This window comes from Esox lucius, chromosome 15 (assembly GCF_011004845.1).
Source record: "Esox lucius isolate fEsoLuc1 chromosome 15, fEsoLuc1.pri, whole genome shotgun sequence".
NCBI lineage: Eukaryota > Metazoa > Chordata > Actinopteri > Esociformes > Esocidae > Esox > Esox lucius.
The window spans coordinates 20662640-20689762 of record NC_047583.1 but is presented as its reverse complement, the minus strand read 5'-3'; the positions used below and the strand labels follow the sequence as shown (position 1 = coordinate 20689762).

General features: G+C 44.7%; 1 protein-coding gene across 3 annotated transcripts in view; it reads left to right on the top strand.

The window, feature by feature from the left end:
* syne1b (spectrin repeat containing, nuclear envelope 1b) overlaps positions 1 to 27123 on the top strand; it is a 106477-nt gene that overhangs the window by 72841 nt on the left and 6513 nt on the right. For 2 of the 3 annotated variants that reach the window (XM_034297399.1, XM_034297400.1), the window contains 53 exons: positions 36 to 173; positions 439 to 624; positions 891 to 1013; positions 1107 to 1289; positions 1513 to 1656; positions 1839 to 2018; positions 2298 to 2423; positions 2571 to 2684; positions 2833 to 2994; positions 3253 to 3447; positions 3600 to 3779; positions 4886 to 5089; positions 5607 to 5738; positions 5916 to 6016; positions 6141 to 6294; positions 6429 to 6566; positions 6773 to 6928; positions 7126 to 7335; positions 7487 to 7588; positions 7682 to 7801; positions 7936 to 8136; positions 8324 to 8497; positions 8704 to 8835; positions 9086 to 9282; positions 9598 to 9730; positions 9929 to 10111; positions 14040 to 14189; positions 14366 to 14542; positions 14981 to 15136; positions 15328 to 15483; positions 16404 to 16574; positions 16903 to 17036; positions 17232 to 17436; positions 17609 to 17791; positions 18033 to 18179; positions 18458 to 18612; positions 18787 to 18934; positions 19114 to 19208; positions 19450 to 19684; positions 20269 to 20463; positions 20663 to 20788; positions 21450 to 21605; positions 22293 to 22451; positions 22637 to 22803; positions 23054 to 23216; positions 23337 to 23524; positions 23663 to 23813; positions 24068 to 24250; positions 24396 to 24533; positions 24851 to 25042; positions 25258 to 25603; positions 25814 to 25882; positions 26497 to 26639. In XM_034297399.1, coding sequence (XP_034153290.1) covers positions 36 to 173; positions 439 to 624; positions 891 to 1013; positions 1107 to 1289; positions 1513 to 1656; positions 1839 to 2018; positions 2298 to 2423; positions 2571 to 2684; positions 2833 to 2994; positions 3253 to 3447; positions 3600 to 3779; positions 4886 to 5089; positions 5607 to 5738; positions 5916 to 6016; positions 6141 to 6294; positions 6429 to 6566; positions 6773 to 6928; positions 7126 to 7335; positions 7487 to 7588; positions 7682 to 7801; positions 7936 to 8136; positions 8324 to 8497; positions 8704 to 8835; positions 9086 to 9282; positions 9598 to 9730; positions 9929 to 10111; positions 14040 to 14189; positions 14366 to 14542; positions 14981 to 15136; positions 15328 to 15483; positions 16404 to 16574; positions 16903 to 17036; positions 17232 to 17436; positions 17609 to 17791; positions 18033 to 18179; positions 18458 to 18612; positions 18787 to 18934; positions 19114 to 19208; positions 19450 to 19684; positions 20269 to 20463; positions 20663 to 20788; positions 21450 to 21605; positions 22293 to 22451; positions 22637 to 22803; positions 23054 to 23216; positions 23337 to 23524; positions 23663 to 23813; positions 24068 to 24250; positions 24396 to 24533; positions 24851 to 25042; positions 25258 to 25603; positions 25814 to 25882; positions 26497 to 26639 — 8556 coding nt within the window. The remainder of the gene's footprint in view (positions 1 to 35; positions 174 to 438; positions 625 to 890; positions 1014 to 1106; positions 1290 to 1512; positions 1657 to 1838; positions 2019 to 2297; positions 2424 to 2570; positions 2685 to 2832; positions 2995 to 3252; positions 3448 to 3599; positions 3780 to 4885; positions 5090 to 5606; positions 5739 to 5915; positions 6017 to 6140; positions 6295 to 6428; positions 6567 to 6772; positions 6929 to 7125; positions 7336 to 7486; positions 7589 to 7681; positions 7802 to 7935; positions 8137 to 8323; positions 8498 to 8703; positions 8836 to 9085; positions 9283 to 9597; positions 9731 to 9928; positions 10112 to 14039; positions 14190 to 14365; positions 14543 to 14980; positions 15137 to 15327; positions 15484 to 16403; positions 16575 to 16902; positions 17037 to 17231; positions 17437 to 17608; positions 17792 to 18032; positions 18180 to 18457; positions 18613 to 18786; positions 18935 to 19113; positions 19209 to 19449; positions 19685 to 20268; positions 20464 to 20662; positions 20789 to 21449; positions 21606 to 22292; positions 22452 to 22636; positions 22804 to 23053; positions 23217 to 23336; positions 23525 to 23662; positions 23814 to 24067; positions 24251 to 24395; positions 24534 to 24850; positions 25043 to 25257; positions 25604 to 25813; positions 25883 to 26496; positions 26640 to 27123) is intronic. The other variant, XM_034297401.1, reaches the window with a different exon arrangement.

Genomic DNA, 27123 nt, shown 5'->3' with positions numbered 1-27123 from the left:
GTTCCTTAATGCCACCTGTTATATCTCATGTGCAGGCCGGGGCCCATCTAGATGAGTACAATGAGATGCTGGACTTCATAATGAGGTGGTCGGAGAAAGCCAAGGGCCTGGTGAGGGCCAACATCATCTGGAACTCCTCCCCACATCTGCAGGAGCAGATCAGAATGTACCAGGTTGGTGGAGAATGACATTTTAACACAGAACACTCACATACACATACCCTGTGCAGTCCTGGAAGTCTTAGATTGTGTGTCTGTGAGGCAGAAACTTTGTGTTCTATTGCCTTGTCTAATACTTTCATCACTCTAAACTGGAAACCAATATGATTCAGTCCCTCTTGATTCAGTCCCTCACTGGGAGCCACTCTTTTATAGCAAGTGTCCACTTGCTGCATCTATTGTGCATGCTGTGTTTTCCAACTCCCATCCATCCCTCCAGTCTGTTCTGCGTGAGTCCCGGGAGCTCCACTGTGACCTGCAGGCCATGGGGGAGAAGGTGGATCTGCTGTCTGAGGTGCTGCAGACAGAGAACATGTCCCAGCAGGTGTGTGAGCTCAGCCGACACACCGAGGAACTCCAGCAGGATGTCAAAACACGATTACAGAGCCTAGAGGACGCAGCCAAGGTACTGCACAGACACACTGTAACCTAGCATCTGCTTTTACTGTAGCATTGTTGTTAGCCATGATATACGATTTATGCAAACAATGTGTATATACTGTAGTGTTTAGCATCTCAGGCTTATTTTCAACTGCATATGAAAAATCTATGTTGTATTGAGGTCGGAGTCTCTCCTGTAAAATGGCTAAAATTAGTTTATTAGCTAGCCAACTAGCATTTTCGTTATTTTGTTTCTTAGTCCTGACATGGACGCTTGTGTTGTGCTCTCAGAGTATGGAATGCTTGGAAAATGAGGTGAAGGCCCTGCACATGGCTCTGGAACAGGTTCAAGCCACCCTGACCTCTCCGGAGCTGGCCAGACAGAGTCTGAAAGAACAGCTGGCCCAGAGACAGGTCATTGTCAGACATTCATTTGTCATTTTCATTTCCATTGTCGTCTTCTTCCTCTTCTTAAAATATGAATGTTTCCTCCTCGTCTTGTTGCAGCGTCTGCTGTCCGAGATGGAGGGCTTCAAGCAGCAGGTGCAGACGGTCCAGCTGTGTCAGAGTGTCCTGCGAGTCCCTGAGGAGGTGATGCCAGGCCTGGCTATCTGTCGCACAGCACTGGGTCTTCAGCAGGAGGCCAGCCAGCTGCAGCACGTCGCAATACAACAGTGCAACATTCTGCAGGTAGGGAGTCCCCAGCTCTCCTTAATGAATATAATTGCCTTTGACTGAAGACTTGTGTTAGTTCCCCAAACTGAAGCCTAGTCTCCTGCCCGAAGGCTGTAAACAGGAGGTCACGGTTTGAATCCGGTTAGCAACACTGACAAGCCAAGAGACAGTTCAGAATTTCGGATGTGATTGACACTGGCCAGAGGCGTTATCCTTCCTCTACCTCCTCCTGTTGCAGGAGGCGGTGGTGCAGTATGAGCAGTATGAGCAAGAGGTCAGGCACCTCCAGGGGTTGATCGAGGACGCCCATAGGGTGATCCAGGATCGACCCATTGCCACCAGCAACATCCAGGAGCTTCAGGCTCAGATCCTACACCATGAGGTAATGTACACTCTACCGGCGAAATAAAGACAACACAATATTGTGTATGTATGAAGTGGAATTCTATAGATCCATGTGATGGTTCTGGCAGGAACAACGTGTACATGTCCAATCTTAAAAAGCAACGACAAATCTGTAAAACCTGTTGTCACCATAACCTCCGACTGTGATTTCTTTAACAGGAGCTGGCCCAAAAGATCAAAGGTTACCAAGAGCAGATCTCCAGCCTGAACTCTAAGTGTAAGATGTTAGCTGTGAAGGCCAAGCACACCACCATGCTGCTCACTGTGAGCGACACTGAGGGAGCGGGGCTTACTGATGAAGAGCTGGATGGAGAGACACGAAAACAGTCTGTTGTCATGGTAAGAGGGCACTTCTTCCCGAACAATGACCTAATGGAGGATTTTGATACATAAGTTATAAACGTTTTCTGATTAATCCAGTACCAGGCTAATTACTTCACTGTAATTCATGCCTTCCTAAGATCTTTAGATTTGATTTAGCTTAACCTCTCTGCATGTGTTTTGAATGACTACCTAACACCCCAAATCTAGGTAACTTCTTTGCTTGTGTTGATCTGTATCTAAAACACGGTTGCAATTTCTGTCTGTTCATTCCAACTGAAACCTCTTGGGTGTCAGATGACAGCTGGCCGCTCGCACACCCTCCTTTCCCCTGTCACTGAGGAGTCTGGTGAGGAGGGCACCAGCAGTGAGATGTCTTCTCCTCCTGTCTGTCGCTCCCCCTCTCCCATTACTCACTCTCAGGTCTGTCGCTCCCCTTCTTCCATCAATCACATTTTCCTTTCCTTTACCTACCACTTACTTTATTGTTTACCTTGCTATACACCAAACATTGGGATGCCTATTTGTTACATTCAACCCATTTCTCTTTAACTTATTTACTTATTCAAGATCGGACAAGGCACCCTCGTCAGAGCTCCTATACAGGAGCTATTTGACCCGACATTTGAATCTGTGGCCAACTTGGATGACCTGCAGCGTTCCTGGGAGACATTGAAGAATGTGGTAAGCAATGTTCTCATTTCAGCTGCTACCTTCATTCCTTCCACAGCATTTAAATTTGACTTCACCATTTTCACCATTTTAGAAAACTGTGTAATAAATTGTGAAGCCCCAGCTCTAAGCACTTCTATTTCCTGTTCTTCGTGTGTAGATCAATGAGAAGCAGAGGTCTCTTTATGAGGCTTTGGAGAAGCAGCAGCGATACCAGGGTTCCCTTCAGTCAATCTCTTCTAACATGGAAGCCATTGAGGCCAAACTCAACGAGCCCCTGGACGGTAACAGGAGCACGGACAGTTATTTGGAAGACCATAAGGTAAAGGAGGTTCCGTATTACCTGAGGACGAAGTGCCATGGAACAGTTCCACATGCTGAAGGCACCAATTTCCAATTTCTTAAGGGCAGAACTCTTATGTTACACCTTGGTATGCTTAATATACCACTGTTAGCTAGAGGCAGAAAGCCTTTAGCTTTCTGTATTCATAATCTACATAACAGGTTCCAATCCTAATCAACACCAACCCCTGTTAAAAGCCTTCCAATTCTAACTGAACCCTGTTATGCCCTCCACCAGCCAATAAGTGAGGAGATCCAGAGACTGCAGGAAGAGATTGACAAGCTGCAGAATAGCTTCTCAGAGGAGCTGGGTTCTGATGCTGTGGAATCAGACACGGTCAACCAGCTGGCCATGCAGTCCACCCTCACTGTCCTGTCTGATAGGATGGCCACCATACACATGAAGGCCTCAGGGAAACGTCAGCTTCTGGAGGTACACTTTAAAAAGGATCCTTTAAGGTTTATTAAAACGTTTAGGGAATGTTCATATGATTCCTTCAATACATGAGGAGTCAACAGGTTGATGAGTTTAACGACTAGCTGTTTTGCATTGTTCAAGTGTCGTATTGTGATGCCCCTGTCCAGGAGCGGGTAAATGACCGTCAGGAGGAGCGGCGACAGGAGCAAGACCTACAGCGGTATCTCAACCAGGCTGATGAAATGGACCAGTGGCTGCACAGCACTCGCCAAGCCCTGACTTCCTTCCTACAGCCTGGCCCAGAGGAGGACAAGGGGGACATGGATGAGCAGCTCATCGACTGTCAGGTTAGCAGAGAGCATTTTTCTTTGTCTAATCTTGTCTGAATTATTCTCTATTTTCCCTATGCCCTATCCCTAAACCTAACTCTAATCCTAACCCTAACCAGATTAAACAAACCTTAATGTCTAAACTTAACTCTTATTTAAACCTAACTCCTATTGTAAGCTTTACCCTACACCTACTGTTACCTCGGCCCCAGGCTTGGGCGGAAGTGTCTGGGAATGAGATTACCCCAAACCTAACGCCTAAATTGGAAATAACTGAAGAGAATTTATATTTAAAATTAAGATTACACACACACACACACACACTTTATGATAGCCACATTTAAAATCATTTAAAATCCTCCTATTAATTCCTACTATATTTCCCGCTTTTTTATTCCCACTCAGGGAGGTGGAACATGACAACAGTAAACAAGAGTATTAGCAGTAGAGTTAGCCGGCAGGGAGGTAAGCGGCTGAAACACCAGGCTGGCTAAGCAGATTATGCAGATCTCTCCTGTGTCACTGCGTATGGTCTGGTCAGTGACAATGACTTATTCCACTGCATTTATTGGCAGTTGGCGGAGGTGGGCCGTCCCACTGGAATATCCAAGTAGGGAATCCCACCTGACAAGAGAGAGAGGGGGAGGGATGGGAAGGGTGGGAGGCCACTCCCTATCTCTGAGAAACCCATTCAACTTGGCGATGCACACACAGGCAAAGCGAGGGCTTTGATCTACATGGGGGATTTGTATGGGGATCTTTGAGAAAGCATTTAAGACCGGACATCTGTGGTAGCACTGCGTTCTTTCGTTGCAAGAGGTGTTGAATTTCAGGACACCTGGGAAGTCTATGCTTTTGATCTTGAGCATGAACATGCATGCAGAACATGGATCATGACGGATTAAAGCCAGTGGGAAGTGGGATGAAAATGAGACCTGGACAGCGCTTAGAAAGACCTGCTGCTTTTGGGTCTACTGAAGGGGTCCTTACCGGCCCTGGGGTTGAGGGTTCAGTTACCAGGCTGCCTGGGGGGCCCGGTTGGCTAACGTTTCTGCCCGAGAGCCATTGCCCACCTGGTGGGCAACACAATGTTTGAGCTGGCCTCTCTCCTGCTGCTCCTTCAGAACATGCTGCAGGAGATCGAGCAGAAGGTGGCGGCCTTGTCAGAGCTGACCATTCGGAGCGAGAGCCTGCTGCTAGAGGGGAGGCAGGAGACCAGGATGGACATGAGGGAGGACGCTGAGGAGCTGGCCAAGAAGCTGCGTATGCTGAAGGGAAGTCTGACGGATCTCCAGAGGATACTGCAAGACAAACACGTCAACATGCAGGTGAGTCCAGCTACTCCTGGATACCTGGCCGGATTTAGTACTGGACTGCAGATGTTGTCCAGAGAGACAAGGTACTAGCAATAAGTGAACTTCTGTGTTCGATCCCGGGTCTTTGTGTTTGTCCTGCAGGCCTCTCTAGCATGGGAAGCTGTTTGGGAGGTTAAAGTCTGTCTTAGGAACCATGTACCTGAACTTTTGATATGGTGCCGGTCTCTCCCCTTACTGCTGTATTTTGACTAATGTGTGCAGGGACATGTTTGGGCAAAATGGATTACACAGATATATATACAGAACAATATTTCAAGTGTTCTCTTGTTTGATTTGCACAAATTAGTAATTAAAGTTTGATTGATTGATACCGAAACGACTTAAAATGCTTAACTAGCCTAGACAGTTAGTTGTTGGTGGTCGGTCATGTAGTCCGAATTTGAATCAGGCAATTTGTTAGTTGAATAACCCTAATTGTTTTGGACTGTGTCCGTCAGTAACTCGTCTCTCTGCGTCTGTCCTCCTCCAGAGCTCTGTGGAGGATCAGGGGAGCGGTGAGTCCGACTCCAGCCCGCCTCAGGGGCCCAGTGTACAGGACTGGCTGGTCCAGGCCCGCACCACACGCTCACAGCACCATCAGGACAGCCTCCAGAGACAGAGGGTAGTCCAGTTTGTCGTACACACCATCACACTACCGCTGCCAGACACGTCTGTTCGTTTATCCAACCACCCGTCCATCTGTGCATTAATAAATATACCAACTCAGTCATTCAGTCAAAGATTAGTCATCTTTATAAACGAACTGATCGTGTTTATTTGGGTTGCGATTGATGTTAAGGAGCTGGAGCAGCAGCTAGCTGAGCAGAAGAAGCTGCTTCAGTCAGTGGCCAGTAGAGGAGAGGAGATCCTGACCCAGCAGGCCTCACCCAGCAATGTCAGGTGTGGCTTTGTTGCAGGGACACTACATGGTCCACTACTTATGTTGAATAACCAGAGACCAGCAGGTCTAATCCTGTGAAATAGTTTTTGATGTTATGTCTGTTTTTGTTTTTAAAATCTGTAGTATGACGGAGCCCTTCTCTCCGGAGGTACTGCTGCAGACAGAGACCCAGGCTGCCCAGGAACAGATGAGACAGAGGTGGGAGAGTCTGAGGAGAGAACTGAGAACCAAGCTACAGCTCCTACAGAAAACCCTGGAGCAAGACCACAAGCAACCGGTACAGACCACCCTTCAAACCTGGTGTAGCAGGGGACTTTCATTAACAGCTCTTACACACACACATACACACTCACACACGCAGATGGTCCTGTAATGTCAATAGGCCCTGACTGTGGCCAAACTGTTTTCCAGGTATACTCCAGAACAGCCAGAGTGACCAACGCTGGAACCCTGTTTAAAGGAGAGACAGATAAAGCTGAGGACAAGTCTTCACTAAAGACCTTATATGATTGTTTCAAAAAGATGATGGAGGTGATGTCTCTTACACATGTAGGTTACAACAACACTCTAACATCCCTAACAGTTTTGGTACAGCTTGATGTGTGATTGTTTTTATTTAATGGACCATTTTCACTATGGAGTGTACATACACTTCGACTGCTTCCAGAACCACCAGAGTTTTTTTATTAGGATCCTTTTTTAAATTGGTAAAAAATACTTTCAGTGAACATTAAAGATGTATTCATCCTATCCAGACTGGGGTCTCTGAAAGCCAGGTGATCTCCATGGAGCAGCAGCTCTACCAGGCCATTTCAGCCACCTCCGCTTGGTTGGATGATGTGGAGAACACCCTCTTCTCTGGTCCTCTGCTGCTGGCTGAGAATGCTGAGACACAGCTACAACACCAAGAGGTAGGCAGTGGGGATAATCTTCTTTGAGCTGACAGATTGTTTTGGACCTGAAAGGGATCACTGCTCTGTCAGCTATGTTAGCATAATGTCGCTAACAGAACAACAGGCGAAGGTTCCCTGATTTCACGCCAGCTCAAGTCATGACACAGACGCTTCACGGTTACCCGCCTGTGACCATGTCAACCCTGTTCCTTCAGGCCTTAGGGAAAGATGTGACTGAGGTGACTGATGAGGTGAGCCATAGTCGGGGTCTCCTTGGCCAACCAACAGGGATTTGTGGGGGGGACCAGGCACTGATAGAGGAAACGCTGGACTGTCTGACAGAGAGGCTGGGGGCACTGGACTCTGCCTTGGGGAGACGCTGTGAACACATGAGGAGCAGGATGCAAGAGATCACATCCTACCAGGTCAGAGTACTGTGCATGTGGAGGACTTTATGTGCCCAATAGCTCTAGGCTACTGTACATACTATGAAGTGCACTTTTTCACATATGGGCCTCAGAACAATGTTTAGGCTAAAAAGCTTGAAGTAAGTGTGTCTTGTGTTGATTTATGCAGACAGAGTCACAGCTTCTGCTCACCGATCTCACTGACTCAAAGTGCCAGATTCATCAGACGTTGGCAGGAGCGACAGAAAGACCGGCCTCCAAACAACTTGAGGTATTATATATAATGGCAACGCACCATTCTCCAAACACTATAAAAGTAACAAAACTAAATGTCTGCAAACCGGTATTTGTTTTTCTCTGGTAGGTCATACTCGAGGCTGAGGAGGGTTTGAGACAGTTTGAGCAAAGGATTTACCAGCTCAAAACCAAAGGAGCAGAGCTACAGGCGGACCAGATCTCCACCAATGAACTGCTGAAGTTACAGGTATCTTACATTGTCTCACAGACATTTGTCACAGACGCTCACAGGCAATGTTGCAAAACTAAACTAAAATTAAAAGTATTGGTAAACTGGCTTAGCAAATGAGTGAGATTCCTCCCTCTGCTCGTTCTCTTCAGGATGCCTATGAGGAGCTGGTTATGACGGTGGGTTCGCGGCGTAGCGGCCTGAACCAGAACATGGCTCTGAAGGGGCAGTATGAGAGGGCTCTACAAGATCTTGCTGACCTGGTGGACACCGCTCAGGACAAGATGGCCACCAACCAGAGAATCATTGCTATTTCAGTGGAGGAAGTTCAGGTCCTCCTGGACAAACACAAGGTGGAATAGAATTTTTTATGTAGTCACACAGATGTACGATCAGTTTAAAAAAAACCTATGAATTAATTTCATAATCTACATTTTTACATGAAGCCAAAAGGCAATTCAAAAGTATATTGTTGAAACGTCCTTCAGCGTCCATTACCATGGATGGTTAACGTTATACAACCATGTCTTTCTCCTCCAGGAGTTCTTCCAGGGTCTGGAGTCCCACATGATCCTGACAGAGACGTTCTTCAGGAAGATCAGCAGCCTGGTGGGTCCCAGGGAGAACCAGGCTCTGGAGGAGACACTGGCCCAGGCCCAGGGAGTCCTCAAACAGGCCCACAGGCGGGGGGTGGAGCTGGAGCACATCCTGGAGGTCAGAGAATACCGCAAGACACCATTTCAGCCAACACAACCAACATAGAGAATGTGGAAACAAGTGAATCCCACTTAACACACTGGTGGTCAGCACTGTGGTCTGAAAAGGATATATCTGTACACCAAGTACCGCTGATTGTTCTTTATTTCAGAAGTTGTACTGTACCTAACATGTTCTAGCCATCTGCATCTGTGGGTTCTTAGACATGGAGCCGTCTAGAACAGGACTACCAGGGTCTTTGCCAACATCTGGAGACGGTGGAGGGCAGCATCCCCACGGTGGGACTAGTGGAGGAGACTGAAGAGAGGCTGAAGGAGAGGATCTCACTCTATCAGGTACAGTGATGCTGATATCTTCACCCTTCACGTCCTAACATCCTAACATTAAGCAGTCATGACAAAAAACATCAATACCTTGCGGTACCCTTGCTATTTCCCCTATGACCCTCTAGTTGGCTTCTTTTACCTTCGAATCACGATTTCCCTGAAAGATACTGTAGAATAAAGTGCTAACAGTAACAGTCTCACATTTGTTATGTATCAATGTCAACCTAACACTTTGGTCGATGCCATCTCCTCTTGGAAGAGTCTGAGGGGTAGACTGATGGAGCACCAGCACAAGCTGTACCAGGTCCTGGATGAGGGGAAGAGGCTGATGCTGTCTGTGTGCTGTCCTGGCCTGGAGAACCAACTGACAGCGCTAGGGGAACATTGGCTCAACAACTCCAATAAGGTCTGCAAGGAGCTGCAGAGACTGGAGGGCGTCCTCAAACACTGGACCAGGTCAGCCTTGACCTCCAAGGGACATTGTTTTGTCTGTCAGATGGACTGGATGCGATGTGGACCTGAATGTGCCTTCTTTTAAATACATCAGCTGTGCTTGACTGAGCTTGGTTGTTGCTTGATCGCTTACATGTAGATAGTCAAGCCAGTCTCTCTGTCATTTAAGGCAGGTCTCAGTTGAATACTGTCATTCTTTTTTAGGGGGGCAGCATCAAAAATAGTACTGGAACACAGGTTTCCTTTGTATGTAATGTTTATATGTTTTGGGGTTTAATTATCCTCCACTCATTCTGTTTGTTTCCTTGTGGTGTCCAGTTACCAGAAGCATTCTGCTGAGCTGAATGGCTGGCTGCCGTCTGCTCTAGAACGTCTGGATTTCTGGAACACACAGGCACTGTTAGTTCCACAGGAATTGGAGACCATCCGGGATCATCTCTATGCATTCCTGGTGAGTTACCTGTCAGAAGGCTGGGGAATACCTTATAGGAAGTGGATGTATAGTATTAGGGTATATGGGTAAGGTTATAGGTGAGGTTATGATAATCATTTAGTTTAGCATTACAAATAACTAAGATATGGAAAATCAGCATTTTATAAAACAACCTAGTTATTCCCTGAGCAAATTACCATTATTCTCTGTTTACAGGAGTTCTGTAAAGAAGTGGAGACGCATTCGTCTCTGAAGTGCTCTGTGTTGACCGAGGGCAACCAGCTCCTGAGGCTTAAGAAGGTTGACACTGCAGCCCTGCGTTCTGATCTGGCCCGCGTGGACTCACAATGGACTCAACTGCTCACACGTATCCCAGTGGTGCAGGAGAAACTACATCAGGTTATGACACAGGCTTATCTGCGCACACACACATACACACACACAGAGAGAGAGAGAGAGAGAGAGAGATATGTAACGGCATCTTGGCTATCTGAAACAGGGCATCTTGGCTACCTATAGGGCATCTTGGCTACCTATAGGGCATCTCGGCTACATTGGTAGGGCATCTCGGCTACATTGGTAGGGCATCTCGGCTACTTCAATATTTGTAGGGCCTCTTTGCACTCTGGACTTATTTCTCATTCATGTCAATGGGCCGTTACAGCTTTATATGAAAAAATACACATATGACCAAACATTATTCCTTGTTAGATTACATATCTCTCCTGTCTATTTGTAATGATGCCCTATAAACTACAAACCATTAAAACAAAAAATCTGTTATACAATTAAACAAAAACTCATTGACTCTATTAACCTAACCCTAATTCACAAAACTAAATTGATGTTAAAAGATATTTTAGAACATTCAATGAGATGGTATTTGAAGTGGAGAGGACAAAAACATACCTTCATTGCTGTTAGAACCATGTCTTATCATTCCAATAGGGCCAATACCATAAATAACCCTGACTAGAAAAAACAGGCAATGCTGCAAAAACAACAATTGGCAACATTTGGAAGTAATGGCAAAAGTAGCTTACCTTTAACCTGTTCAATACCCAAAATAATGTAACAAATCTACAAATTCATTATATGGGAGTATTAAATCCAGCAACATCACACTAATATCTATACGTTGGAACCAGATAAGACAATATTACGGAGGAATTCTTTAGTTTTTGATCCTGAAAAGTAATCCATAAAGCATTCAATTCATCCTTATGGAACGACCCCTGACCTCTGTGTAAAATATGAAAGCTTGGAAGTTGAGACTATTGCTTAGAATATGTCACCTGGAAACTAGTCTTGAAGGAGTTGCTCAAGTAGCTTGGCTGTATCTATATCTAAGGCCAAGATATGGCCAAAAATCTACTGTAAAAAAATTGGCCAACTAAATTATTATCGCATGGCGATTTTGACTGTTTGTGACTGCACTAAATATGCAACCACACCAAAATAACAATAGGTAACATTTTGGGAGGATTAAATCTAGCAACTCCACACTGTTATCTGTAGGTTGGAAACAGATCAGACAATTCTACTGTGAAACTCTTTAGTTATTGATCCTGAAAATTAAACCGCAAAGCATTCAATTCATCCTTTTGGAACGACTCCTTCATAAGAATTCTATGGATTTCTGGCCTTAACAAAATGTTACCTATTGTTATTTTGGTATGGTTGCATGTTTAGTGCAGTCACAAAAGGTCAACAGTGTATGGAGATTTTCATAAGAATTCTATAGATTTCTGGCCTTATCTTGGGTTTGGATAAAGATACAGGCAAGCTACTTCAGCAACTCCTACTCCTTCAAAGATACAGGCAAGCCACTTCAGCAACTTTTTTCAAAGAGGTCATGGGTCGTTCTGTAAGGATAAATTATGCATTCAAAAGGGTAAATTGCAGGATCAATAACTGAACAATTCCACTGTAAAATTGTCTCATCTTGTTACAACCTATAGATACAACTGTGTAGTTGACAATTTAAAAGTTCCAAACTGTTTACAAATCTTTTGTTATTTTGGTATGGTTGCATGTTTAGTGCGGTCTCAGCTAGTCAACATATTTTTCTAGCAACTAGTTTCTTTGGTTAATGTTGACATCAAATGGCAGGGTTATTTTACAAACAGAGCTAACTTTTTATTGTTGTATCTGCGTTTGTGTTCGCTATTGTATAGATACATCAGACATTTTATAAGCTATACATATTTCAAATCTTTATTCGATGTAGGCTGGATCTGGGCTATTCATTGTCACAGAAAGCTGGCAATTGACTCTCCAATGTCACTGTCCGAGAACATGAATATGACAGTGTTTGTCCAAGTGGCTTCTCTGCATTGATGGCAAAAGTCACTTTTTTTTAGTAAACTTTGGAATTTTTAGTATATACATACAGTATATACATCTTGATAACTATTTAATGACATTTTAGATTAGCCACTTCACCCATTTCTTCAGACATTGCCCACTGTTGACATATCCAAAGCACCAGTCTCAACTGTTAAGCTTTCATGAGGTCAGGGGTTGTTTAATATGAATGAATTGAACAATTTCAAGGGTTTTTTGCAGGAACAATAACATCAAAATTCCACAGTAATATTGACTCATACTGTAATGTCTTGTAGATAAAAGTGTCTAGTAAATAGGTTACCAGTTTGTAAATGTTACCTATTGTTGTTTTTGCTGCATTGTCTGCTCTGTGCATTTAGGGACATTTATGGTGTGGGTTAAGTGAGGTCTCCTAGAGGCCCTATTGGGTTGTAAAGGTATGATTATCTGAGAACATTAAAATGATGTTGTTTCATTTACACATCTCATGCTATGTCATAGCATGTTGTAAATCATATATCAATATACAGCTGGAAAAATAGAGTAAAGATATTGTTTTAGATCATTTTGCGAAATAGAGTTAGGGTTAGAATTTAGAGAGGTCTCAAAGAGGCCCTATTAGAATGTAAACGGATGATTATCGGACAAAAAAACGGTAACTTTCATTCACACTTTACAATGTGTATAACAACAAATTCTACACCAAACCTTATAAAAATTTAGAGAAAACACAGTTTAAACAGTTTAGTTAATTTTGTAAAACAGCATTAGGGTTATGGTCTCTAAGATGCCCTATTTTCTTAAATGTGGTTATTTTCACTATATTTTTCATAATATAACAAATATCTACAGTTATTTGTAATGAATATGGATTTTATCTATTCATTTCCTATAATAAGTTAATCAATTCCCACAACAGATGAAGTGTTATAATAAAATTATCTGTATTTTTGGTCCATCTGATAAATCCCAAAATAAATGACATAACATTGTAAAACTGCATGCAACTAACAGGAGAGGAACAGGAGAGTTAGAAATGTCTGACAACATCAGGTCATGAACATTTCTTATCCACCTTTGCAAATTGTCTTCGAACATCAGATGGATGTACAATCATGCAGTCTACTGAGATTATTTCCCCCCCGTTTAAGACAAAAACAAATTACCATGGAGAGAATGAGAGAGAACAATCTTATTACTAGCTACCTAGTTATGACCCCTCAAAGACTGAAAAAAAACTATAATTCTCTCTTTTTGTAGGTATTGCTATAAGATTGGGCCTCTAGGCTACCTGTCTCTCATCCATCCATTAAAAATGGAAGAGGACAGTGATAGCCATTTGTTAATTTATGAAAAAAAAAATTAAACTGAAATATTTATTCAAGAAGAGAGAGATGGTAACCTAGAGGCCCTATAATACATTGAGAGAGAGAGGGAGAGAGAGAGAGACCTAGCGGCATATAGCTATCCCAGTGGTCCAGAAGAAGCACCAGCGATTGACTGACCTCCGAGCCAATTCTCGTGTGAACACTGTCCAGCTTCTGTGTTTGGCTAACATTTATGGTAACAGTCTTTGTCATGAGAGTCACAACGTAAATGGCACTCTGTTCCTTCCATTGAGCTCTTGTCCAAAGTAGTGCCCCATGAAGGGAGTGCTGCATGCTGCTACGGCTCTGAACAGGCTAATCTGCTCAGGCCAAATAGGGCAAATAGGATTAGTGTTTGACTCCTGCTCTCCTGGTTCTCTTTGATACAATAGATAGATCGGACCGTTTGTTTTTTCTTGACCACATTGTATATGGAATCTAATGTTAACAGGACGCCGTTTACTATTTTTGACAAAGTTTACATGCAAAGAAGCTCTCCATTCCCCTTATTTAGGAATGCCAGACTGAAATCAAACATCAGAAATGGAGCAATTCCGTTTCGATCCAGGATAGGAGGCTGTGATTCTACTTTTTGTATATATTTAATATATTGGCCTGTTTCTTTTCTACAGCTGCAAATGGAGAAGCTGGCCTCCCACCACGCCATCTCAGAGCTAGTCAACTGGATGTCTCTTATAGAGAGGGTGATCAAAGAGGATGAGGAGAACATGAAGGGGGCGGTAGGATCAACTGTCATCCAAGACTACTTGCAAAAGTACAAGGTAAAGAACAGAAAACTGAAACTACAATATTCCATTTATGGTACATAAATATGATTAATATTATGATTAAAATGAAGACAGACAGAATACACATCATTTGGACCCTAGTCATATGTATGTTCTTGTTTTCCTCTTCTCTCCTTTCTTTCTCTTTCTCTCTCTCATTTTCACTCCAGGGATTCAGAGTGGATGTGAGCTGTAAGCAGCTGACGGTGGACTTTGTGAACCAGTCCATGCTCCAACTCACGGGTCAGGATGTGGAGTGCAAGCGCAGCGACAAGACAGACTTTGCAGAGAGGCTGGGAGTCATGAACCGACGCTGGCAGATACTTCAGGGACTCATCATGGAGAGGGTGAGTGAGAAAATAAACTTCAGCTTACATATGCAAAGTTTCTACGTTATTGTTTACAGATGGAAATGTATTATAGAGCCCACTATCACATTAAACACATCACATTAATGCCTATGTTTGATTATTCAAGGGGCCTATCCTGCTGTTTAATTGCTTAAAGATATTTTTCGGGCAATTATGCTTTATTAGGACATTGGTGAAAGATGAGAGAGTTTTTTCTGAAAGAGCAGTGGGGCTGTTATGAACACACAAATACTAAGACTAGTTATGATCACAAATACTAAAACTAGTTATGATCAGACAAATACTAAAACTAGTTATGATCAGACAAATACTAAAACTAGTTGTGATCACACAAATACTAAAACTAGCTTCAGAAATGATTTAGTTGTCTTATAGCAACATATTCTAACATGGCCTGCTATGTTGTGTGGTCAGGTTCAGTTCCTTGAGACTCTTCTGGAAGCCTGGTTGGACTACGAGCGCAACATACAGGGCCTAAAAACCTGGTTGCTGACTCAGGAAGAAAGGCTGAAGAGAAAGCATAGGATAGAGGACCTAACCTCTGTTCAACAGGCTTTTAAAGATTGCCAGGTAGGAACATTCAAGTCTTCGGATTTCATATTGCTTGTCAATTTTGTAAAGGAAGATCTGATTATTCAGGATACTAATCTTTATTTTAATCCTAAACTTTATTGTGGATGGTCTTTGATCCCTGAAAATAGGTTAACTACTGTAAATGTGTCTCCTCTACTCACTGATTTCGCCTTCCTTTGCTCCTGTAGGAGCTGGAGGAGATGGTGAAGGAAAAGGAGGGTGAGGTGGAGCGTGTGGAGGAACAGGCCTGTGCGCTAATCCAGAACAAAACCGACGAGGCCTGTGCTGTTGTCATGGAGACGCTCCAAGCTGTCAATCACTCCTGGGCTAACCTGGACCACCTGGTAGAGACTTTATTATGGAGATAGAATACTGCCAAAATGTTTGTATTCACAGCATATAACTCATATATGTAAACCGTGATCTGTAAATACACAGCAGTGGATCCATGATGGTGAACACAATTCGTATATATACAGCATTAAACTCAACAAATTCGTAATTGGAAACAAATGTACGTAAGTCACTATCCACAAACAAACACTACCTGACATATATTTCTAAAAAAGCATTAGTGTAAATGCAACCAGATTTGTCAAGTCAACACTTTTGTGTTAGAATTTTTAAGAGGTTTTATAAATAAAGTTGAGTGCGTGGATCGGTTTAAATTTGTGCACTGAATTTTGGCTGTTACGTTCCAAGTTCAGGTCACAGGTCAATGATCCACAATGTGAGTGAGACCACTAGTTGACATTTTTTTATTTTCTTTTTCATGGACTACAAATGCAATAAATTATTATTATTAATGTAGTAAAATATCTTAGTGACTTCCTGCCAATCACCTAAGCACACAATGATGACGTCATCTATTATCAAATAAAATGCATCGATTTAAGTGTCCAGAAAAAAATGACAGTTTTACATATTTCAAAGAAATGATTTAGAAGGTATCTTGACCAATGTTGGATGCTGACCGCTAATATTAATAAAGTATTTTACTGACAAAGGAAATGATTATGAAACGTAGCTAGTCCACAGATATTACTACGTATGAAGATATAAGGAAAATAAAACGCTTTAAACAAACTGAAACTGCTTGCCTAATGTACTTCTAGCAAATAATAATTTTTTGCTGTACCCTGAAGCCAGAAGGGAATTTGCGAAACGTCCAAAAGAGATCCGGGAACAGGCGAGCAAAACGCAATTTGAATTACCATTTATGGCCATACCTGATTGTTGTTTTGAATCTCGGCTCCACCCCCAGATTGGTCAATTGAAGATCAGCCTTGTGTCAGTGCTGGACCAGTGGAGTCTGTACAAGCAATCCTCAGAAGAGATGAACGGCTACCTGATGGAGGGCAGATACTCTGTGTCCCGCTTCCGCCTCCTCACCGGCTCCCTGGAGGCTGTTCAGCTACAGGTGGAGAGTCTACAGGTGACGCCTCCTGGCAGTTTTTTTCTTTTGTTTCTTCATTGACTGCTGAGACCTACACATTATCCCCCTTGACGCACAGTTATTCCCCTGATTCTTGAAATGTGCCCTAGTTATATCCCCTTTAAAAGTTGAGTATATAGAATTATAATTATTGTTATTGTTAGTGGGACCTGGGGGTTATAGAATTTTAGACTGGTTTAGGTTGGTTTAGGAAACTGTAGGTTAAAGAATTTTAGACTGTTTGATTGGTTTAGGAAATATGGTGGACATGATATCCAGTACTTGTCGTGTCGTTTGGGCTAACATGTTGGTGACTTGTGTTGGACAGAACCTTCATGAAGACCTGGAGAAGCGGGATGGCAGTCTGCGGAGGTTTGGCTCTGTCACACACCAGCTCCTGAAGGAGTGCCACCCGTCTGTGTCCAGTTCGCTCAACGATACCCTGAAAGATATCAACGCTAGGTCTGTTGCTTTCTTTGGATCACTGTAAGACCAAATTGGAGGCTTTTATTCCAATGGTCCATGAATGTGTGAGAACTACTGTGTTGTGTCTCAGGTGAACGTCCCTCGGTCCGTCAGTTGATATAACCACCGATATGATGTTTTTGATCCGTGATACATCAATCTGACATGTGTCGATATGTTTTGTGTCCACAGGTGGAGCTGTCTGCTAGAGGAGATCTCAGAGCGACTGAGGAGCAGTAAAGCTCTGTTACAGCTCTGGCAGCACTACAAAGAGTTGCATGGACAGAGCTGCTCCAGCATCCAGCTACAAGAGGAAAAGGCTAACCAGCTACTGGAGACGGCCTGCAACAAGGACATCACAGATGAGGAAGTGTCTACCTGGATCCAAGACTGCAGTGTGAGTTGGAACAGGGGCACTGTTGAATTGACCGTTTTCCATACAAAGATGGCAGTTTTTATACTGTCAACTTTCATCAAAGTTTATTTCACTAGGCAGCATACTATTTTGTAATACATTTTAATGTCTTCTGTTACACCAATGTATTTCAAGTTTGGTGGTGTCTCTACAGGCGTTGCTGCGGGCTCAGGCTCCTGTGCAGGCATCTCTACAGGTACTCCAGGAGCTGGGAGATCAGCTGAAGCAACAGGTGGACACCTCAGCAGCATCCGCCATCCAGTCAGACCACCTCTCTCTGACCCAGCGCCTGGCCACCGTGGAACAAGCCCTCAGCAGGCAGCTGATCACCTTACAGGTACGGTGGAATTATGGGACCAGTTTTACCTGACAGATTCACCAACGCTGTGTTCTCAAAGACAATGAAGTTAATGTAACCTTTAGCTTTGAATATGTTTTCTGGAATTAACTTTCTTATGCTTTACCGGCCATTGGTTCATTCCTCTAGGGCTCCCAAGAAAAATAGATATATCTCTGTAGGCTAGATGAATAATGGATGTACTGTATCAGTGAATATCTTTTTGTACTATCTTCTGCAGACAGGAGTCCAGGACTATGAGACCTTCAGTGAGCAACTGGACCATTTGGCTCACTGGATGGTAGAGGCAGAAGAAGCACTGAAGGTCCATGATCCCAGTAGTACTTCTGACCTGCCTGTCATCCAGGATCGCATGGAGGAACTCAAGGTATGTCACTATTGTGATCTATATGTGATTACCATTAACTACATTTTCCCAAAATGCATGCTCTGTTTTCTTTCTGCCATTGCTTACAGTCATTTCAAAATACTATATTGGTGAATGTGTTGAATACTTATTAGGCTGGCCAAGAACATGGTCCATTCTTTCAGATTAAGGAAAGTATGCAAGAAGAGGAAGAATGTTTGAGAGTTAGGAGGGACAATTTCAAAGTGAATTGATAATGTTACTTAGTCTTACCAGCAGCTGTGCTGTTCCTCCTCCAGAGACAGATCCTGAAATTCAGTAGCATGGCTCCTGACCTGGAGCGTCTGAACGAGATGGGCTACAGGCTTCCTCTTAATGACACTGAGATCAAACGCATGCAGAACCTTAACCGGAGCTGGTCGTCTGCCAACTCACAGACCACAGAGAGATTCAGGTTAGCCCACAATTGGTTTAATAGCTGTCTAGTTTAGCTTGGAAAACCAATTGACATCAGTTTACATTTGATGTCAGTTAATTAATAATTAATGTAAAGGTCAGAATTTTTACTTCTGAATTGGATCATTGGTTTACTTAATCATCTGCTGTTTTCTTTGGGGGGGTTTCACAGCAAACTGCAGTCGTTCCTGCTGCAGCAACAGACCTTCCTGGAGAAGTGTGAGACTTGGATGGAGTTCCTGGTCCAGACGGAGGAGAAACTAGCTGTGGAGATCTCTGGGAACTACCAGACTCTGATGGAGCAGCAGAGAGCACACGAGGTAGGTGGGGACGGGTTCTGCTGGAAACCTGCAACCTGTCAACAACCTGAACAACCTGTCGCAATGACATCATTAAACGTTGTTCTGAGGACATCATTTCAACAAGCTTATGGAACGACTACTGCAAAGTAACTTCTATAAGATGCTGTTATCCTGATTCAGATGTGTTTTCTTTGCAGCTATTTCAGGCAGAGATGTTCAGCCGCCAGCAGATCCTTCACTCCATAATCAGTGATGGCCAGAGAATGCTGGAGCAGGGACAAGTGGATGACAGGTAGAGACCACTGTCTCCATACATACAGTACAGCCTGTTTACAATGTGCTGATACGCATTATTCAGAGCTTAATTCATGCACTTGAAACATGGGTTCAACTTGAGTTCATTTCCCTCTTGTCATTCAAAAAGGAACTTGATAGAAATATGTTCATCCTAGCGCCACTGATTTGACATCTGTCCTCTGCATGTCCTTCCAGTCACTCCTCATCTCCATGTAAATGCTCTCGTCTTCCTGCAGGGATGAATTCAACCTGAAGTTGACGCTGTTGAGTAACCAATGGCAAGGGGTGGTGCGGCGCGCCCAGCAGAGGCGAGGGATCATCGACAGCCTGATCCGCCAGTGGCAGCGCTACAGGGAGATGGCAGAGAAGCTAAGGAAATGGCTGGTTGAGGTTTCCCACCCTGCTGAGGCCCTGCAGGCCGGGGAGCCCGTCGCCCTGCAGCAGGCCAGGTCCATGCTGGATGCCGTTCAGGTACCATATGGATACAACTGGCCCTGATGGCCTCATGACAACCTACTATTTCTACCACTGCCACTCTGTACATTGCAAAAAAAGAAATGACCTGGGAGGTGCAGCCGTGTGTCACTGGATTCATCTCTGTTTGCCGTCAGCCTCACGCTCAGCTATTCAAAGGCACAAAGGGATGTCTCACTCCTATCACTTTTACTGTTTGCAGTCACGATGGAGTCATGAGTTAGGGTCATCATTATCATCCTGTGTGCCTGTGATCTCAGTTGAAGGAGAAGGTTCTGTTGGGGCAGGGTGGCAGCGGGGTCCTAACGGGCGGGTTGGGGGTAAGGGTTAGGTTCCAGGTGTAACATGCCCACGTCTTCCCCTTCAGCTGAAAGAGAAGGTTCTGTTGGGGCAGGGTGGCAGCGGGGTCCTAACGGGCGGGTTGGGGGTAAGGGTTAGGTTCCAGGTGTAACATGCCCACGTCTTCCCCTTCAGCTGAAGGAGAAGGTTCTGTTGGGGCAGGGTGGCAGCGGGGTCCTAACGGGCGGGTTGGGGGTAAGGGTTAGGTTCCAGGTGTAACATGCCCGCGTCTTCCCCTTCAGCTGAAAGAGAAGGTCCTACAGAGACAGCAGGGCTCTTACATCCTGACGGTGGAGGCGGGGAAGCAGCTTCTTCTATCTGCCGACTGCAGGGCAGAGGTGACTCTGCAGGGAGAGCTCACAGACATCCAGGACCGATGGCGGCACGCCAGCGTCTGTCTGGAGGAACAGAGGAGGGAGCTGGCCGACCTGATAAAGGTACTCTGCAGCACACACCGTATCGTCAAACACACACTGCTTTTGACCAAATCTTCTGGAAGTCCAACGACAGCAAGGATTGGAGTTTTTTTTCTCCTGTTTGGTTGGTTGACTGAATGAGAACATATTCTAAATGAACATGTCAATGGAAGACATTTGTATGTTGACGTGGTGTGTTGCGGTGTTTTGCGGTCCACAGGACTGGGAGAAATGTGAGCGAGGCATCGAGGGTTCTCTCGAGAAGCTGAGGGCATTCAAACGGCAGCTCTCTCAGTCGCTACCCGATCACCATGAGGACCTGCAGGCTGAACTGATGCGCTGCAAGGTACGCCTGAATCCACCAGAACGGGAGGTGGGACAGGCCTCGTATCACCAGTATATGAGTGCTTTGATAGGTTTCATTAGATCGCTTGATATTTAGAGAAGTAGCTTTTAAAGGCAAGGGATGCTTGATCTGACGCATCAGTGAAGTAACATATTTTTACATTCCAAACTGGCCATTTGATTTAACAGATGCAGCCTTCACACATTTTTTGAATGTTTTTCATGACTAGGTTGAACATTTAATTATGGTCTCCTCATTTCCAAGGACAGTTAAGACAGACACCCACTGAACTACATTGGGTCTATTCTTAACAACCATGAATGGTTGAACCAGACTATAGCCACCCCTTGTTCTGGAGGCATGTTGGACTGATGTAATTTCAGACAAACTCAATTGGCACCAGCCTAATGTAATCAGAGCATTACTCCAACACTCACCACATTAATGTCAGGACCTGTTTACTAGTCTACTCATTAAGAAATGGCACCCAGGCAGACGAACATAAACTAAACATAAATACAGTAGGTGGTCTCATGAAGGACTGTGGCCTAAACGGAATGCAGATATAATGCGCTACATTTTGAATACAGTGCTGTTTTACTTGGCCCGTGACACCTTGGTCTCTTAAAGAGGGTAATAAGATTCTCCCTCCTGTGACCAGGACTTGGAGAACACATTCGATGGCTGGACAGAGGACCTGGCCCACCTGACCGTGCTGAGGGAGTCCCTGTCCAGCTACATCAGTGCCGAGGACCTGTCTGTTCTACAGGAACGCATAGAGCTGCTGCACCGCCAGTGGGAAGAGATCTGTCACCAGGTACCCGAATACGCTGCTGAGTGGCGGTCTCTTACCACAGCCTCTGTGTCTCGGAGAGATAGGACAGTCATTTTAACTTGTAGATGGCCCGTTTTCCCACAAGGAGGTGCTGATGCTTCACAATAGACTTTGGCTACGTGAGAGGCATGGTTTTGAGAATTTAAATAATTAAATAAAATCATGACCAGTGCATATGAATACCTGCAGCAGAACATGGTTGATATGATTTATTAGTGGTTCTGCAGTGTTTTTAATGCCTTTGTGAAAGAATGCCGATTTTATAGAGCTGTTAGCGCTGGGCTGGCCTGAGGCAAAATGAAAAAGTGTACACATTTTAATTAGACTAAAGTAAGAAAGAAACCCAAATGCAAAACCATACAGGATGTCTCCTCGTCAGACATCATCCGGTGCTGTGTAATTTTGTAGACTTGATACCAGATAGAGACAGGAAGTCATACAGTGCTAGTTCCACTGCAACAGGCAACAGTTTTACATCACCGCTGGCTGCTGTTCTGCATAATCTGTGTATATTAGGTAGTACCGCTAGTCGTACATGTTGATTTTTGATGAAGGAAACCTTTATTTCTATCATTGTGCGGTGAACTAGTACCATTTCCAAACTGGCAGTAGAGCAATGCGTTATTGCATGGTGGGTTTTTACGCGTGTATTTCTGCCTCTCTCCAAAGCTGTCTCTGCGGCGGCAGCAGGTGAGTGAGAAGCTGAATGAGTGGGCCGTGTTCAACGAGAAGAACAGGGAGCTGTGTGACTGGCTCACCGACATGGAGAGCAAGGTCTCCCAGAATGGGGACATCAGCATTGAGGAGATGATCGAGAAGCTACGCAAGGTAAACAACCAGTAGCCTATGCAGAACTTTGTTGTGAGAAAACAGGCTTGTGCATTACTTCTTTTTGACAGACGATAGCTATTTCAGAAGTGCTTGATTTCACACCTTCCACTGTGTCCCATCACTATACATTACTATACTATACATGCTCAGACTCATTAGAATGTGTGTGTCTCTCCTCACAGGACTACCAGGAGGAAATAGCCGTGGCTCAGCAGAACAAGGTACAGCTGCAGCAGATGGGTGAGCGGCTGGCCAAAGCGAGCCACGAGACCAAGGCCTCCGAGATTGAACACAAACTCAGCAAGGTTGGAGAGCGTTGGCAGCACCTCCTGGACCTAATCGGAGCCAGGTAAGGAACCCGATACACTGTGTGTTTGAGTAGGACAGGAAGTCCATTATAAACTGTACTGCTGTGGTTTAGGAATAAACACACACACACATTTGTTTCTCAAATGGCCTTTCATTTTGCTTTGATGCAGCCTTTTTCTTGGCTGGCCCAGTGCACTGCGCATTTACTTTCTTAATTGTTTACAGGTACTTGATCATGTCATGTAAGATATCTTCTCGTTACACCATCATAATGTGTCCCACTGATACAGAGTGAAGAAGCTGAGGGAGACTCTGGTGGCAGTCCAGCAGCTTGACAAGAACATGAGCAGTCTGCGCTCCTGGCTGGCCCACATAGAGACTGAGCTGTCCCGACCTATTGTTTATGACACCTGTGACTCCCAAGAGATCCAGAGGAAACTGGACCTGCAGCAGGTAAAGACAGATGCTGTATCTTATTGAATGTCCTTTGCTATATTGCTCAACCTCAGTAGCCTACTTAATAGCTCAACACTTGAGCTTATCATTTTATTTTCTTACTCTCCGTCAAACCAGGAGCTTCAGCGCGACATTGAGAAGCACAGTACAGGTGTGGCGTCCGTGTTGAACCTGTGTGAGGTGCTGTTGCACGACTGTGACGCTTGTGCCACGGACGCCGAGTGCGACTCCATCCAACAGGCCACCAGAAGCCTGGACCGCCGATGGAGGAGCATCTGTGCCCTGTCTATGGAGAGGAGGCTCAAGTAAGAAACGCTTCAGTGTAATACTGCATGACACTGATGTCACAGGGGTTTTTGAACTGCATGTCAACCAGATATTTGGAAGCTTTTGATGGAGGCTCTCACCATAGCCTAAATTGCGCATATCTTTGGATTTTTAAGGATTGAAGAGACCTGGCGATTATGGCAGAAGTTTTTAGACGACTTTGCACGTTTCGAGGAGTGGCTCACGACTTCAGAGAACACTGCTGCTTTGCCCAACTCTTCAGGTGTTCTCTACACAGTGGCCAAGGAAGAACTGAAGAAGTTTGAGGTACAGTAAACTTTGGCAGACCTTATTAAATATGCTGTTAACCAGTAATTTCTCTCCCCATAAATTACATCTCAGAATTCACAATCTTTACATTGCATACATCAGTACATTATCTGGACAAAATGAAATGGACTAAGAATATTATCAATACTTCCGATCAACTAAGTGTTCGATTAAATATTCAGTCCCTCAATCAATAATGAATCTCGTAAATTATTTACATCAAAAATAAGTCTCACTCTGTTTTCTGGCAGGCGTTCCAGCGCCAGGTCCATGAGAGCCTGACCCAGCTAGAGCTGATCAATAAGCAGTACCGTCGTCTGGCTCGGGAGAACCGCACCGACTCCTCCTGTCGTCTCCGGGAGATGGCCCACGACGGCAACCAGCGCTGGGACAACCTGCAGAAGAGGGTGGCCTCCATCCTGCGCAGGCTGAAGGTACAGCCGCATCCATAGCATGATACTCCAGAGGGTCTGTACCTCTTATGGAGAAAAGGAGTCAACAGAAAATATCCATTCATTGTACGTTTTCTGTTGTTGCAATACATGTGTACTGTCACGCACCTCTTCCTGATTCCTCCAGCACTTTATCAGTCAGCGGGAGGAGTTTGAGACGGCCCGAGACAGCGTCCTGGTGTGGCTCACCGAGATGGACCTGCAGCTCACCAACATAGAGCACTTCTCAGAGTGTGACGTCCAGGCCAAGATCAAACAGCTCCGGGTAAGGATGGGCACCCGGCCCCGAGGTAGGTGTCAGAGGTCAGCATCACCGCCCCTCTGACACACAGTCGGCCAGCTTGTCAATGAAGTGACAGTTATGAGAGACCTTTGTTGCTGAGACATTTCACAACTGATTAAAACTCAGGGTAGCCATTTAACTGATTACACTGTCTAGCAAAAGGACATGCAGCGATGTGTGAATGCATTTCGTATATGGGTGGTCCCAGGAATCAAATCCTCCATCTTGGCCTGTGCAAGTACCCTGCTCTACCGAAATGAGCTACAGAGGACTGCAACATTATTATAATTTCCTACCAGGCGTTCCAGCAGGAGATCTCGTTGACCACGGGGAAGATCGAGCACATTTTCCAGCAGGGCGAGTTGCTGATTGAGAAGTGCGAGCCTCTGGATGCTGCTGTGATAGAGGAGGAGCTGGAGGAGCAGCAGAGGTACTGCCAGGAGGTGTTCGGACGCGTGGAACGTTACTACAAGAAGCTCATACGCCTACCGGTAAGCATCGGTGAATGAATCGCGGCATACCATAGAGTGCGGGGTAAGATGTCTCATCCCCATCTGGCGTGAGGGGTATGGATATCAGACAGGGTTGCCTTATTTTGTTGGCTCTAGTGCCTGTGCAGGGTTCGGCACCTGATCTGCTCTTTTTAGTCAGCTAGGATTTGATGAAACAAGGTAAAAGAAAAAATAAATTTGACTTCTTCCTCCAGCTGACAGGAGATGAGTATGATGTGTCATTCTCGGACCGGGAGTTTGAACTGGATGAACCCGGGGATCTGTTCAGCATGCCCTGGAGCGAGCGCCTGGGAGACTGCACAATGTCCCCTCTACCTTCCCTCAGCCGCTCTGCGTCCCTGACTGCTCCTCTCCGGACTGGGGCCGAGTGTTCAGGCAGGGACACCCCAGCAAGCGTTGACTCCATCCCTCTGGAGTGGGACCACGACTACGACCTAAGCCGGGGGCTGGAGAGCGCCAGCCGGGCCCTGGGCCTGGCCTCGGAACAGGTGGAACACGGAGACGAGGAGAGCTACCGGGAATCTGCTTCGGCCCTGTCAGGTCAGTCACGTCTTCACCCCAACACCCAATAGGTCAGGTACAAAGAATACCACACCCCACACGGCTATGTTTGGGGTACTGGAGACTATCACATTCTCAGGGAGATACCGTGGAGGCATGATAGTTTGGTAAAGTGGCTGATGATCCACTCTCATATTCAGTTGTGTAACTGTAAGAAATGTATGTTTTGTATGTATATGTTTCTTCCAGATGTAGTGATTCCAGAGAGCCCTGAGGCCTTTATTAAACTCACTGAACAAACACTGAGGTCCTGTGATGGTAGGCAACGTGCCGTAGAGTGGAGCGATAACCCGTACTACTGCCTGCTTATTGCCCGATAGGGGTTTCGTTTGGTTTCATTTTCTCACGTGCACAGTGAAGCCTAGCAGAAGGCACTGTTAACCAACAGCACCATTTCCTAATAACTTTTTTTGTTTTTGTTTTGCAGCACATAGGCTAATGTTGCTAACCAATAGCAAATGTGTGGTTGGCACCTGTGTGTTTCAAAAGGTGCATGATGTTGTACCCTGTTGTTCTTTGGTTCTTTTTGTGTCTTTTGTTTTACTATGTAACCATGGTTCTTCTTACCTCATCTTTTCTAATTTACAACTGGACCGATAACACTCACTATTAACAATATTAAACAATGTTTTGGAGTGGACAGGTTTCTCTGTTTGTTGAAATATAACATATACAGCTGTTTTTTTGGACACAGATTAAGACATTAATCTCCTGAGTTGTCCACATTAAAGTTGGTTTTGAGTCCAACAGGAGTAATCTTAATCAAGGTCTGACAAACCAGCTTATGAACATAAAACCAATTTATAAAAATAAAATGAAAGACTGGCTCTAACAGTATTCCAATTGGCTGTCCACCCATCTACCATTCACAGGAGAAGGTAGTGCCCTGGACACCCACATCCTCCAGTTGGACAAGGTTCTGGATACAAGCCGGTTCCACCTGCAACAGACCGAGAACATCATCCGCAGCAGAACCCCAACTGGGCCAGAGCTGGATGCAACATACATGGGATATGTGAGTACTGCTGGCCATATTCACAAGTTACTTTACTGTTCTCTTCAACTACAATGAACACAGATGATTTCTGCAGTTTGTTGAACTCTTAGGGTTTGTACTGTAGAGGTGAAGTTAACAGTTAGTAGTATTCCCTGGGTTACCAAATTGTGTCTGAAATAATGATTCTGTAGGGCAGTAGTATTTAAATCTGCGCCTTGAAGCCACTTTTCCAATCTGGGACTTATTTAGTCCTGGGAACCTAGGTGGGTGCAATTAATGATGAGGTAGAGCAGTAATCCAGCAGGCTCCTGACCTCCTTGTGTAAGATTTGAATGCTCCTGCTGTAGTGTTTTGTTCTAATGGATGGTCTTTAGTAAACCTTATGTCTTAAGCTGGACTTATCATGGGATTTATATCACTAAGTGATATTCCTGGATGCTTTCCATTCATCGCCTTTCTTGCCCTTCCCCTGCTCGTTCCCATCTACAATACCACTAGCAGC